The sequence below is a fragment of the Eublepharis macularius genome, chromosome 10, assembly GCF_028583425.1.
Source record: "Eublepharis macularius isolate TG4126 chromosome 10, MPM_Emac_v1.0, whole genome shotgun sequence".
In the NCBI taxonomy this organism is placed as follows: domain Eukaryota; kingdom Metazoa; phylum Chordata; class Lepidosauria; order Squamata; family Eublepharidae; genus Eublepharis; species Eublepharis macularius.
This window is the reverse complement of record NC_072799.1, coordinates 89,823,579-89,837,166: the sequence shown is the minus strand read 5'-3', so window position 1 is coordinate 89,837,166 and position 13,588 is coordinate 89,823,579. Positions and strand designations below refer to the sequence as shown.

Here is a 13,588-nt window from a genome sequence, read left to right as displayed (position 1 = left end):
ACAAAGATGAACTGGACCGATCCAACAGGGCTCTACTTATTTACTGAGTTCAATGTAGATGGTTCCTACAACCAGGGTCATTTTGTAGAAAAAGAGCTGCAGGAACTCATTAGCATAACTCACTAGTATATGCCACACCCCTTGATTGGGCCGAAATGGCCGGGATTTGGCTGCTGCCAGATGGGGGAGTGTTTCCCCACCTGGCAGTGGCCTGATCAGGGCTCTTTTGGCCCCAATCCAGGCTGAAACAGGCCCCAAATGGCTCAAAAGGGCCATTTTGGGCATGTTTTGGCCTGGATCGGGCCCAAAACGGCCCAGACGGGGGTCAGTGCTGGGTAGGGGAAGGGTCCCCCACCAGGCACCGACCCAATCCTGGCAGTTTTGGTCCTGATCCCAGCCGAAAAGTGCCCCAAACGGCTAAAAAAGGCTATTTGGGCCTGGATCAGGGCCGAAACAGCCAGGACCAGGTCAGTGCCGGGCAGGGGAGGGTTCCCCTACCTCAGCCCGATGAGATCTCGGCTGTTCTGGCCCCGATCTCAGTGGGAATGGGGCCAAAATGGCCAGAAATGGCCATTTTGGGCCAGTTTCAGCCCGGATCAGGGCTGAAATGGCCAGGACTGGGTCAGTGCTGTGAGGGAGAGGCTTCTTCCGCCCGGCACCGACCCAATCCTGGCCGTTTCCGTCCCAATCCCAGCAGAAAATGGCCCAAAATGGCCAAAATTTGCCGCTTTGGGCCTTTCAGGCCCAGATCAGGACCAAAACGGCCTGGATCGAGTTGGAGCTGGGCGAACCCTCTCTGGCCTGGCACTGACCCAATCTAGGCTGTTTTGGCCCTGATCTGGGCCCAAAAATGCCACTTGGGCCAGAATAGGGGCCGAAATGACCGGGGCCAGGTCGCTGCTAGGCAGACAAGGTTCCCCTTGCCTGACACCAACTTGATCTAGTCCCATTCGGCCCCGATCTGGGCCCAAACGGGCCCAAAATAGTCGAAAATGGCCATTTGGGGCCCGTTTCAGCCTGGATCAGGGCCCAAATGGCCGGGACCGTGTTGTTGCCGGGCGGGGAATGGTTCCCCCACCCGGCACCGACCCAATCTGTGCCATTTTGGCCCAGATTCAGGCCATTTGGGCCGCAATCGAGGCCTAAACGGCACTAAAGTCCGGTGGGCGGGGCCACCTGACTTCGGGGAACTGCCAGAACACTGTTCCGGTGTGTTCCCCCTCGAAATGAGCCCTCCCTACAACTATAAAACAACACTGAAGTGTATGGCCTCCTAGGCAGGAACTGGGCCATGTTTATTCTTAACAGCACCTAGCTCATTTATGCTGCTATGAGATTTAACAAATAAAAACAGACTTCTAAGGCAGCATGAGAAATTCAAAAGGGAGAAGGATACTGAAGGGGTTTTGCATAAATCTGCATTACGATGATCTTTATGTATAGAAGGTCAATATTAATATATTTAGTGGTTTTGGAATAACATTAGCTCTTAAACTCCAGGAGGCAAGATGGGACCAGGCAGCTGTTCAGTACTGCATACAGTACTTTCACAGCTATGAATAAAAAGAATCTTATAGCTATTTAGAGTTCAAAAGTGAAAACATAGCTGATTTGGGGATGGATGCAACAATGAAATAATTATGGAAAGGTTATTGAGAATAGCCATTTGCTTTTTTCCATTTACATCTGGTTTGCCCATGGTAGGCACCAACACATAATTTTATCACACTTGTGTAATTTCTCATACAAGAGACTGCAAATGAGCGTTTATTGAAAACATTGTTTTCATGCAATTAAACAAAAGTAACTGAGACTTAAATGTTACCTTGACGTAATAAACTCCATAAGCGATTTCATTTTTTCATCTTGCTCTCCTGAAATGTCAACTTCATTGAGGATGGTGCTATGCATATGAGAAATGGCAGCACTGGTATTTCCTAAGCTGATGCTAGAAGAGGTAGAACTTGAACTGAGCCCTGAGTCTGTCATTGGGGAGGGCTGGTGATCGGGTATAAAATCATTAACACCTAGTTGCAGAAAGACATTATTTTACATTAAATAAAACCTTATAAAATTACAAAATGTGGAAATGAAGACGAGATAGTCAATATAATTTAACATAAAAAGCTAATGTTAAAACTATTCTATGAGATCAACTACCCCACACAGAACTGTTGTAAGGTTGGATGCTGCCATCTAGTGAACTCTAATCGAAGTGCCATTTATTTATTTATTTATTTACAGTCTGCCTTTCTCATTGAGACTCAAGGCTGTTTACATAGTGTGAGATTATTACAAGCAGTATCAAGGACATTTCCATATAGTATCAAAACAGCGATTCACATTCCTATTTGTTTATTCATGCAGTTTAATTGAAAGCCTTCCACAGACGTTCCATTCCATTCACATGAACCGGCAGCCCACAAGCCAGGCATATCAGGATCCTCCATGATTCGTCTGATACGTGCAGTCACCACCACTAGTGTGAACTGGCAACACATAGATTTCTCATGTGCATACAGCTTCTAGTCACATGAACCAGATGTCAAGAAACTGACTATGAACAAGCTATAAGAATATGCTACAATGGCAAAATTAACATCTTATATACATAACAGGCCAATTTCAGAATTTCAAGAAAAATGGAAAGTATTTTTTGATTATATAGCTGAAGTGAAGATTAATAAATAAGAACAATTGTTATTAGATATGAAAATAGATAGAAAATATTTGAATAGAAGTGAAAAAACTATGAACATACATAAGAAAGTTTCATACAGGTACATGATATAATTGACCTTTTTTTTATATACATGATTTGGATTATGTGATTAGGTTTTATGTAGGATCTAGATGATTATTAATGATTGTGTAGTTGTGGATGATGGTAAAGACACGGATGATTGTTTGATCATGCCAAGTCTGTTTCTTGGCCTATTCACACTTTGGTTCAGACTTCTGATACTGAACCCTGATATTCTGGTTTTATCCTTCCTGAGGATCAGATCCTGGCTAGGAACCAGATCTTTGTCCTTGGGTGCTATTCTGGTTGAGATGGTTGCTGGTGGAAGCCTGTAACTATGCTCCATCTTGCCTTTATTCTCTGGACTTGGAACTCTGAAACTTGGACTTGGACTTTTGTGCTCTAGCTGAAAGGTAACATCTGGTTTAGGACCCAAAGTCTTTACTGTGTTTGTTAGCTTAGTTATTTAGCTTGTTATTATTTTCTTCTCCTGTTTTGCACATTTCTATCATTTGCATTTTCTTGCACTTCTTTTAATAAAACTATTAATTATATCTTTGTGGAGTTATTTGGGTTTGCAACACTTCAATCCGAATCATTAGAAAAGAGCAAGAGTCCAGTAGCATCTATAAGACCTTGATATAGCTTCAATCTGAATCCAGCACCTTGGCCAATTTGCCATAGTTACCCAAGTAATTGTTTTGTAGAATTCAATCTGCAAAGCATCCTACCTGGCAGGGCTGACTTCTGTTTTGTTTAAACCTTGTAGGACATGAGATCTGCCTCTTGATCACAAGTCAAGGTTTAGTCCAAGAGGCTGGCGATGGCATTGCTACTCTGGAGGTGATGATTCACATCCAGCGTTGAGTGTTTTGCTTCTTGCCCCATACAAAAACAACTCTGTGGGACAGGGAGGTTTTCCATACCAAAATCTTGGAAAAATCAGGATTCTGATTCATAGGAGTGGAAGCTGAACAGGCATGGAAAATCCACACACCACATTCACATGAGAGCATATGGCTGGTGGGCTCCCAGTCTGCATGAATGGGACAGTTCATGTACGGTCTATAGTTACAAAGTGGCAAGAAAACCTGAACATTGATGGTTTCAGTATAACAACCGAATCCTTACATTCTTAGTATACCTATACAAACTGTAAGTAAATCCTGCAATCTTTTGCTGAAAAAAGTGATGCTGAATCTTAAATACTGAAAATACAGAATGCACAGCAATTTTCTAGAGGAAGTACTATACTATATTATAACCAAAATTTTCTAAAACCATGCATGTAATGGAATTTTGGGCTCTTATTTTTCAAATACTATTCCCCCAATACCACGTGGCAAAGCGTTTTTGAAAATAAGGGATGCTTCAAAAATATTCGGCTGTGTTGCACAGTGGTAATCCAGCAGCCTGACGTTCAAAGAAAAAAGTTTTTAAAAATCCAACTGTGGTTGTACGCAGGTCTTGTCTAAGTAGCTCTTTGGATCCTGGCCTTTTATATTGTAAACTTAAACAGTTTAGCAGCTTTCTGAATGATCAGCTGTAGGCCAGTTCCTAGAGTACATCCCAAATGTCTGACTACATTATTTTCAAAAACATTAAATTAACTATTCACTGAAATGTTACTCCATGAGCGACTCAGAGAAAAACATAATTCAGTGTCTTCTGCATTATCTACAAACTATAGTTTGCCAATTTGACTGATAAGGATGAAACAACAAACTATAGCCTGTTGGAAATATTTAAGACTTCAATTCCCAATCCTGAGAAATTCCAAGACTTGCTCCCAGAGCAATAAACCACGACTTGTATCATACCTGAATGCAGCCTGTATAACCATGGACAAGGTACCACATTAAAAAATAAGTTTATACTTTCTGACTAATTCATATTAATAAAGTAACTACAGGCATATATAAAGATACCTGTAAAGATGTAATCCAAATGTGCTGCTTGTTTGACCGTAAGCACCCGCGGTTCATTAAACTCCCTGTTCCTGAGAAGGACAGAAGCCACAGACTGGACGTTACTATCAGAACCCATCACTATCAATAAATGCAACAACAGTCGTTTACAGTGTTCATATACTTCAGGATGGTGATGGTCAAATCCTGCAAGTAAAGAAAATAATACCAAGTTAGATATAATGCAGTCACAATGATACACCCAATCAGATCTATAATACTAGTGTTGAGTTAGAGTTTACAGCAGGGGTGTGCACTTCAGGTTTCTGATTTGGGTTTTTAGACTAGGAGTACAAGCTTTGGGGCAGCCAGCAGCAGCACTTTGCTGGCTGTTTGCATTTACAAACAGCTGGCAAAGTTCTGATGGAAAATTCAAGCTTCCTGCTCTTTCTTAGTAGAGGGGAGGGGGAGAAGGAGTGAGTGACTCACTACAACCTCCTCCTTCCCCCTTCCATCTTGTAAAAAAAAAAAAGGGTGGGAAGCTTGAATTTGCTTCAGAACTTTGCTGGCTGTTTATGATGCGATGCAATGCAATGCAAGCAGTCAGCAAAGTGCTGAGTGCAGAGATTCCCGCCTAATTTACAGGATGGGAGGAGTGAGTGACTAAACTAGGAGTACAAGAGGGAGAAGGGAGGGGGATCAGGGAATTGAACAGGGAGTTAGGAATGTCCAGTCCCACTGCTGCATCCTCCTTCCAGCCAATGGATTATCTGGAAGGAGATGCAGCAGGGGATTTAAATTAGAAGCTGGCCTTTGGGCCAGCTTCCTTTCTGTTCCTGGCCTAGAGAGACTTTCAGAGAGACTCCCACTGCTGCTGGTAGAGACTCCATTTTGGCTGGACTGACTTCATGTGGAGGACACCTGCCTGCCTGACTGTGTCATATATGTCTGTCTACATATCTGCCATGAGTATTTTTTTTGTATTCTGTGCTCTGTACTGATCTTCTGAGAGTACATGAAGTTGCGTATCAGTGGCCTGTTTGGCTGGGAGTTGTTCATCTTACAGGTACATATTTTCATTTTCGGAGGTGCTTGAGAATGTATCCTTGAGAGCCTGGGAACAGAAAATGACTTCACTTTTTGCTTCTCTCCTCCTTCTTTGTTCCTATCTCAACACCCCTTGCCCCCCTTCTTGGCTCCTTTGCGCCAGAATCCTAACCGTCCATATCCTAAAGGCGGGAACTTTCCCTATAACTAACCCCTCCAAACTTCTACACGTCACTTCTGCCAATACCCTTGTCTGTGGTTGCTGATACTGATGAATCTCTAATAAAGTACCTTTAACTCCTACACTGGAGTGTGTGCAGTGGAGTATTATGGGGATCTAACTGCCAGAACCTGTCAGACTGACTCACCACTGGACTTCAGGACTGGTGAAAGAGTCAGTGACCTACCGGGTTTTCTCAGGGGGGGTGGGATTTTAAGAGCCTGGGGGTGATCTTGGATGCCTCCCTGAAAATGGAGGCACAAGTCACAGCGGTTGTCAGGTCCTCTTTTTTCCATCGGCAGCAGACCAGGCAACTTGTCCCTTACCTGTCAACCCGTGACTTAACTACAGTGATCCAAGCAACGGATTACTGTAACTTGCTCTACACGAGGCTGCCCTTGAGCCTGACCCGGAGATTACAGCTGGTACAAAATGCAGCAGCATGTGATATTACGAGAGTGCCAAATCGGGCACATATAACACCGTTCTTACGTGAGCTGCATTGGTCGCCAGTGGAGTACCGGATCAGATTCAAGGTTCTGGTATTGACCTATAAGGCCCTATGCGGACTGGGACCAGCGTATCTATGGGACCGTCTCTCCCCATATATTCCCCGGAGGACACTCTGATCAGGGGACAAACAGCTGTTGACAGTCCCTGGACCCAAGGAGGCCCGCCTAGCCTTGACTAGAGCCACGGCAGGGCTGGCGCTGAGGCTGCTGCAGCCTGCGTGCGGCCTGCACCAGCTTCCAAGCTGGGAAGATGGGCTGCGCAGGCCCAAGCGGCCCAGCTGGCTTAGGGGCTGGCACCAGAGGCCACCACAGGCCGTGGGCCACCTCGACCAGCCTGCAGGCCGGGAGGTCAGGCTGTGCAGGCCTGAGTGGCCCGGCTGGCCACAGAGCTGGCTCTGGAGGCCACCGCGGGGCCACGTGCTGCCTCGACCGCCCTGCAGGCTGGGAGGATGGGCCCCGGTGCACTCCCCCCAGCTTCCTACTAGGGAATCCAGGTGTTGATGGGGTGGTGGTGGTGGTGCTGCTGCTGCCGCCACCTCTGCCTGTTGCTAAAGACATGGGCAGCAGGGAGGAAAAGGAATCACATGGGCAGGGCCACCACCCACGTGATCTCTTTTTGTAGGTTCTCGAACAGTGTTCCAGCACGTTCCCCCTCAAAATGAGCCCTGGGTGGAATGGATGTGTGATACTATGGTTCGGTTCCCTTTGAGTCACTATGGTTCTGTTGGGGTGGGGAGTTGGTAAAGGTTGTACTACTGTTGTTGCATATTGTTTCCCACACTCAGCCCAGAAAATCCAAGAATTAAAATGTTTTTGCAAGTAATTCAGTGTGTGTGTCTGTGATTCTCTGGTGTGAGGATGGCTGTGGTACTATCTAGGATACTGTTGTGATGTATTGTGGTGTGCCTTCATGCTGTGTAACTTAAATCAAAGAAGTAAAAGGGGTGGTTAATTTTTTGGGGGGTGGAGGTGTGCTTCTGAGGGGCTACTTAGGGTGTGTAGCTGGACTGTGGCTGCGGCCATTGGAAGCCACAATCCATGTGTTTCTGCTGTGTGGGAGTCTTCTCCACAGTAGAAATAAAAGGTGTGATGGGAGAACCAGCTTTGGGGGGCCATACCCAAAGGTATGTCCAATCTCCCTGAAACTTGGGAAGGGCATGGTAGGACAAGTAGGAGCAGGTCCTCTGAAAATTGGGTGCGTCTTCCTTGCAAAACGCCACCCCAAGCCACCTAGAAAGCTCCCTTGTTTTTCCCCACAGGGAATAATGAAGAGTGGAGGAGGATAGGGGCACCTTCTTTGGGAGGCCATAAAATAGCCCCCCAAACTGCAATCTCCCTGAAACTTGGGGGAGGGTGGGAGGAGAGGCAGCAGGAGGCCCCCTGAAAATTGGGTGCATTTTGCTTGCAAAACGCCACCTCAAGCCACCTAGAAAGATCATTTGTTTTTCCCCATAGGGAATAATGGAGAGTAAAGGAGGATGAGGGTACCTTCTTTGGGGGGCTATAACATGGCCCCCTGAAATCCAATCGTTCTGAAACTTGGGGGGTCGTTAGAGGAGAGTTACAAGAAGGTCCCCACGAAGTTTGGTCTGATTTGTAAAGAAAATGCCCCCCCCCCAAGCTCCCAGAAAGCCGGGAGCATGTTCTCCATTGAAAATAACGGCCGAATCTTTACAAATAAAACCTGAAGCACCCCGAATCGGGAATTCTGAAGCAGCTTGCCACTTCGGAATTCACTTTATTCTGAAATTTTCCCCCAATTCGGGTAAACCAAATCGGGAAAACTAAATCACCCTAGCACTGCACACCCCTAGTTTACAAATGCAACAAACTCAAATGTTGTACCTGTTGTTCCTGGAATTTGCCTTATGATTGCTGGATTTGTGATTATTTTAACACAGTAAAATCAACAAACATAAAAACGGCAAGACCACAGAGCTGTGATAGTTAATATGCTCCTCCATTTCAATAAAAATATAGTTACCCATAAAAACTGCATGAAGCAAGAGGTGCAGGTAGCTTCCCCAGTCAACTTTCACACTGTGATCAATGATCAAATCGGTCAACAGGATTACTGCTATATTACATCTGCAAGAGAAAAATCTGGAATTGGTTAAGCAATCAAAATATACCAGCTGTTAATTTCCTGAAGGTATATACTAGCCCGTCTTTGTAGATTGCTGTTAGTACCCTAGTTACAGATTTAATAGATCACCATCTGTCAGAACAAATTATGGGCTCAAGAATATTGACGGGTAAAAATATCAGCAATGGTAATACAGGAGATGCTGGTGAGTGCTGGAGACATACTTTATTGTCGACTATATAGTATTTATACAGAACCATTCATTGCCATGTGCTTTACAGAGTATAGGACAACAGATTGTTGCCCAGATAGGCTAGAATTTGAAACAAGATGGACAAAATCTGTTTATTCTTCAATCCAACTATCATGATCGTGCAGGACTAAAGTCAAGGACTGCTGACTGCAATTTCACTGTCCCCTGAAGACGACCACTTGAGTCTAAGGCAGCCTGTTTGCCATCCCATAGGCTGCTGTGAAAATACTAAACATCAGAAGCCAAGGTTGTTCTTTTCCAAAGCCTACATCCCAGCCTAACGAGACTCAAAACAATACTATTCAGAGTTCACTGCTGTAATGCCCATCTGGCATCGCCCTGCGGCAACCAGTGCCTACCGTATACCACCAGAAATGTGGGGTAGGTTATAAATTAACATGTGGGATTTAAAACCTGTTTGCTAAATATAAATCAAAACAAACATGCTAAATCCTATTGAGGGCATTGGATGATTTTCCTCATTTTTCCAGAAAACCCACATCTGCGCATTCCACTCAACGAGTTCAGTCTGCTAGTGAGCACTGAACCGAAGATGGACTTTTTGCCATAGCCTGCTGAGCAATGCACACCCCCAAGCCCACTCATAATTTGTAATACTAGATCCTTTCCATTGCTCAGGAGAAAGGCACAAATTTATATGCTTATCTCCCAAGTGGTTCAGGGGAAAGATAAACTATGCTACAATATCTCTTATTTATAGTGAATGCATACAAAGCTGTGTTACTATTCCTTACCTATGAAGAGACATGCCTGGTGAGGATGTTTCAGGCAAATAATCCACCAATGGTGACCAACAGCCCCCTGAAGGTGGAAAAGGTAAAGGTTCTCCTTCGTTGTGTTCCATCACTTTCAGTCGCCAGTTCGAATACAGCGGCATTGAATCACCTATTAAAGCGTTCATTTTATAGTTAGATATTTCAGGGTAATGTGTTTATGTCAGGTGAAATAATATTTTTTCTAATATGCATGCAGTACCACATATATTCTGCATAGCACTCATTGTTGTTTTTCATTTTACTTTACATATATTGCAGTACACCAATTATTGTCCTGATCTGGATAGCTCATGTGAGCCTGATCTCGTCAGATCTCAGAAGTTAAGTAAAGTGGGCCTTGGACAGAAATTGGATGGGATACCTCTAACGAAGAACAGGGTAGCAGAGGCAGGCAATGGCAAACCACTTCTGTTAGTCTGATAATATATTTTAATTTTGTGTAATATTTTTAGTAACGTGGGAGCTAATAATTTTTACCTTTGAACTCTTGAGAATAAGGATGCTGTTACGGTTTATGCTGGTCTAGGACTATTTTAATAAAGATTGATTGAAGACCAGGGCTGCAGATGCAGGCAATGGCAAACTACCTCTGTTAGCCTCTTTCCTTGAAAACCCCACTAGGGGTCGTCATAAGTCAGCTATGACTTGAGGTCACTCTCCACCACCACCACCACCACTCCAATTATTGGGAGAGTTGGTCTGATTGCACAGAAAATCTCCATGCCACAGCCACGTGATCCTGAAAGCCACTGGCATGAAGACTCTCCCGTTTGAAATAATTTGGTGCACAAGATGAGAGGTTTACAAATAATAGAGCCCCGAAGAAGGTTGCCACTATGCAGATGTGAACATTGGCACACCCAAGAGGGGTCTGGAGTGCATGAAATGGCCCCCTTTGCCAGAGTGCAGATCTAAGTTGTTGGCCAAAAAGGCCATTGTTGCGCATGCTAAAATCCTGCAAATAAAGGAAAGGCAGTTTCTAGTACAGAATGTATGCTGGAAACATAGAAATATTCACCTGTTTCTCCTTTCTTCCCTCTTCCAGTCATTAGAAGGAGGAATGAAGCAGTTGGCTAGTAGTCCAGCAAAGTTATTTTTATCCCTGTACTAGAAAGATGAAGCAATCTCCTCCATAATATAATGCACACAGAGTTTGGTACGATACTTACACAGTTAAGAACTTTGATAACCAGCTTGCTATACCTTCTTAAGAAAAATAATGGAAGCAAGCAAGAGAAAATACTGGTCTGATCCCCACAGTCCTTGTTAAATTGAATGACTGATTTCCAAAAGCTAAAATGTATTCATATAACCAACTTTTAGATAGATACTACTGAGGCAGAATAAAATGATGAATTACTTTTCTCTTCTTCATAAGATCCTCCAGAACTACTGCTGTAGCGAGATTCCAGCCTGTGGTGTTGGCGGTTCAAATTACTATTCAGACCACTGTAGATATCTAGATGTACGTAGCTAAAGGAATAAAAAATATTAGCATTAAACCAATGCTTAATACTTTGCTTTGCCTTTTTTGTTCAGAGTGTCTATACTATGCAACTTTAATGGATCCTATTACTACTACTCTTACACTGAGGAATAGTATCCATCCAATACGATTAATGCATAATGAGTCAAACACACACATCAGTTGCCTCCTTCACACTAAAACTTGGTACTTGTAAGAAAAACAAGGTTAGTATTTCAACTCTTAGTATTACTACTCTTTGAAGCACCTACTACTTACTTCTCTTCAATACTGTCTTTCATATGCTTATTGTCAGCATTACCATCCGTGGGCGCCACCATTGTATTGCTACTAGAAGTAGTACCTGCAAATTTAAAACAGTATAGGATAGAATATTTAGGAATGGCTTGTGCGATGTATGAGAATTTCTGAAAGAAATACTTAAAGATTATTTTATTTTGATCTGCACATCAACATTACTTGCTATGGAAGGAATTTATATGAAGATTCAGAAGAAAAATCAGGACAGCCAGATTCAAAGAGTCAGGAAACTAATTTTTATTTATTAAAACTTTTACTCTGCCTTTCTACATGGTTCAAGGTGGATTACAATAATAGATTGAAAACATTTATCAAGTTAAAATCAAAACAAAATAATCCCAAGGAGTTTTGGATTTCTGTTCTTTGAAGAGATACAAATCCATGTCACACTGGATTTAAAAGTAGAAAACATTTCAGAAATGGTCTTTGGTATGGAAAGGTATGGACAGGTTTGAATGGAAAGCCATTCAAACAAAAATCCATTGGGCTTGGGTATGTTTAGCCAATCAAATGTTCCAGAGTGGAGTCCAATAAATAGTTTCGCCAATTAATGCTCCTAAAACACTGTTTGGGTGGAAAACACGTTATCTCAATTGCTCTTTTCTCATTGATTATTTCAATCATCCTAACAGCCATCTCTTGTTCTCCCCTTTAGTAATTGCTCATATTGGAGTCTGAGCCCAGAGTGGACAGTGACTGCCTATATAACTTTAATTTGCTTCAGAACAGACCTTCAGAAAGGCTTACACATTTTTAGCCAGAATGAAATTCTCACTCCTGTTCCGTAATTTAAATTAAAACAATTCAGTCTTTTAAAACCCTTTTAAATACATCTTTGTAATAAATTTGGCTTGTATTAGAATTTTAACTAACAATAAAGCTTAGATTAAAATACAACCACAAACTGATCATATTCATTCTCACCTGAGGTGACAGAAGGGATTTTGTAGCTGGAAGTTATGCGGTAATATGGTGGATTATCCATATGAGTGACTCCAGAACTGACTGGATCAGTAAGCTGAAGCTCACTCATCAGCTCTTCTAAAAGCTGCATGGTTTTATCTCTTCCTAGGTACACAATCACCTTTTTCACCTGTCAAACAAGCAAAAAAGTAGATAACATTGTTTAGATTTTTAAAAATACGGATGTTATTTCATTAGTATACGAATGATGAACAAAACCAACAAAAACAATTACTGTGACTGAATATGGTTCACTCTCTCTACCAGAAATGTGCTTTAGAAACAAGACTAGAAAATAATGGAGCATAGCAGAAAAAATGCCTGAGAAATCGCATTCCTTCCCATCTCCCCCCGCCCCCCCCCCCCGGATATTTAATGTGCTAAAGGCTCAAACAGGCCAATTTTCTTCTCTCCCTCCATTTCCCTCCCTCTGATTTGCATTCTCAGTATTCTAAAACACTGAGCATGGACAATCTTCATAAGGTTGAGTGTGGGGAGCTCCCCCAATAGAGTACCAGCTAATCTTCCATTTCAGAAACCCCAGTTTTGTTTGTGGTGGCCCCTTTTACTGCTTTCATGATCAGCATCTGATCAGTAAATCTGGTATTAGACAAAAGAACCTGAGGTCTTCAGGCATCATGTTTGAGAGGAGGGAATAAAACAGGGTTGTGCTTACCTGTAACTGTTGTTCATCGAGTGGTCTTCTGTGCAGGCACACATGGGATCTGCACATGTGCAGGCCAGCCACAGACATTCTAAAGCTTCTAGAGGCCTGAGGCACTCGCCTAGCCTTTTCACACGCTTTCCCCCAGGTGTTGCTGTAAAAGGCAGGGTGACCAGCTTCCTCCCTCAGTTCTCTCAGCTGCCAGTGCAGAAAGAATAAGGTAAAAAGAGCTCACTGTAGGGAGCAGGAGGGATGTGCGCCTGCACAGAAGACCACTCGATGAACAACAGTGACAGGTAAGCACAACCCTGTTTTCATCGTTGCATCTTCTGTGCAGTCCCACATGGGAGATTAGCGAGTGAACTTACCCAGGAAGGGAGTGTGAAGCTCTTTAATGGAAGAGGCTCTTCAGGACGGCCTTGCCAACAGCTGCGTCCCTTCTGGAGTCCACGTCAGCCACGTAATGTTTGATGAACGTGGACAGCATCGACTGCCTCACACAATCTGATTACAGGGATGCCGAATTTGAAGGCTGATGGAGGTGGACTGAGCCCTCGTAGAATGTTCTCTTATGCGTAATGCGTGTGGTGGCTGAGACTTAATGAGCCAC

The 13,588-nt window shown here is 43.4% G+C and overlaps 1 protein-coding gene across 4 annotated transcripts in view; it reads right to left on the bottom strand.

Annotated features, from left to right (window-relative positions):
* The window catches only part of FRYL (FRY like transcription coactivator), a 265,895-nt gene that overhangs the window by 59,011 nt on the left and 193,296 nt on the right, over positions 1-13,588 (bottom strand). For all 4 annotated transcript variants that reach the window (XM_054990361.1, XM_054990362.1, XM_054990363.1 and 1 more), the window contains 7 exons: positions 12,276-12,444; positions 11,310-11,394; positions 10,926-11,038; positions 9,524-9,674; positions 8,414-8,517; positions 4,672-4,857; positions 1,826-2,027 (listed from right to left, as the gene is read on the bottom strand). In XM_054990361.1, the coding sequence (XP_054846336.1) occupies positions 1,826-2,027; positions 4,672-4,857; positions 8,414-8,517; positions 9,524-9,674; positions 10,926-11,038; positions 11,310-11,394; positions 12,276-12,444 (1,010 nt within the window). The remainder of the gene's footprint in view (positions 1-1,825; positions 2,028-4,671; positions 4,858-8,413; positions 8,518-9,523; positions 9,675-10,925; positions 11,039-11,309; positions 11,395-12,275; positions 12,445-13,588) is intronic.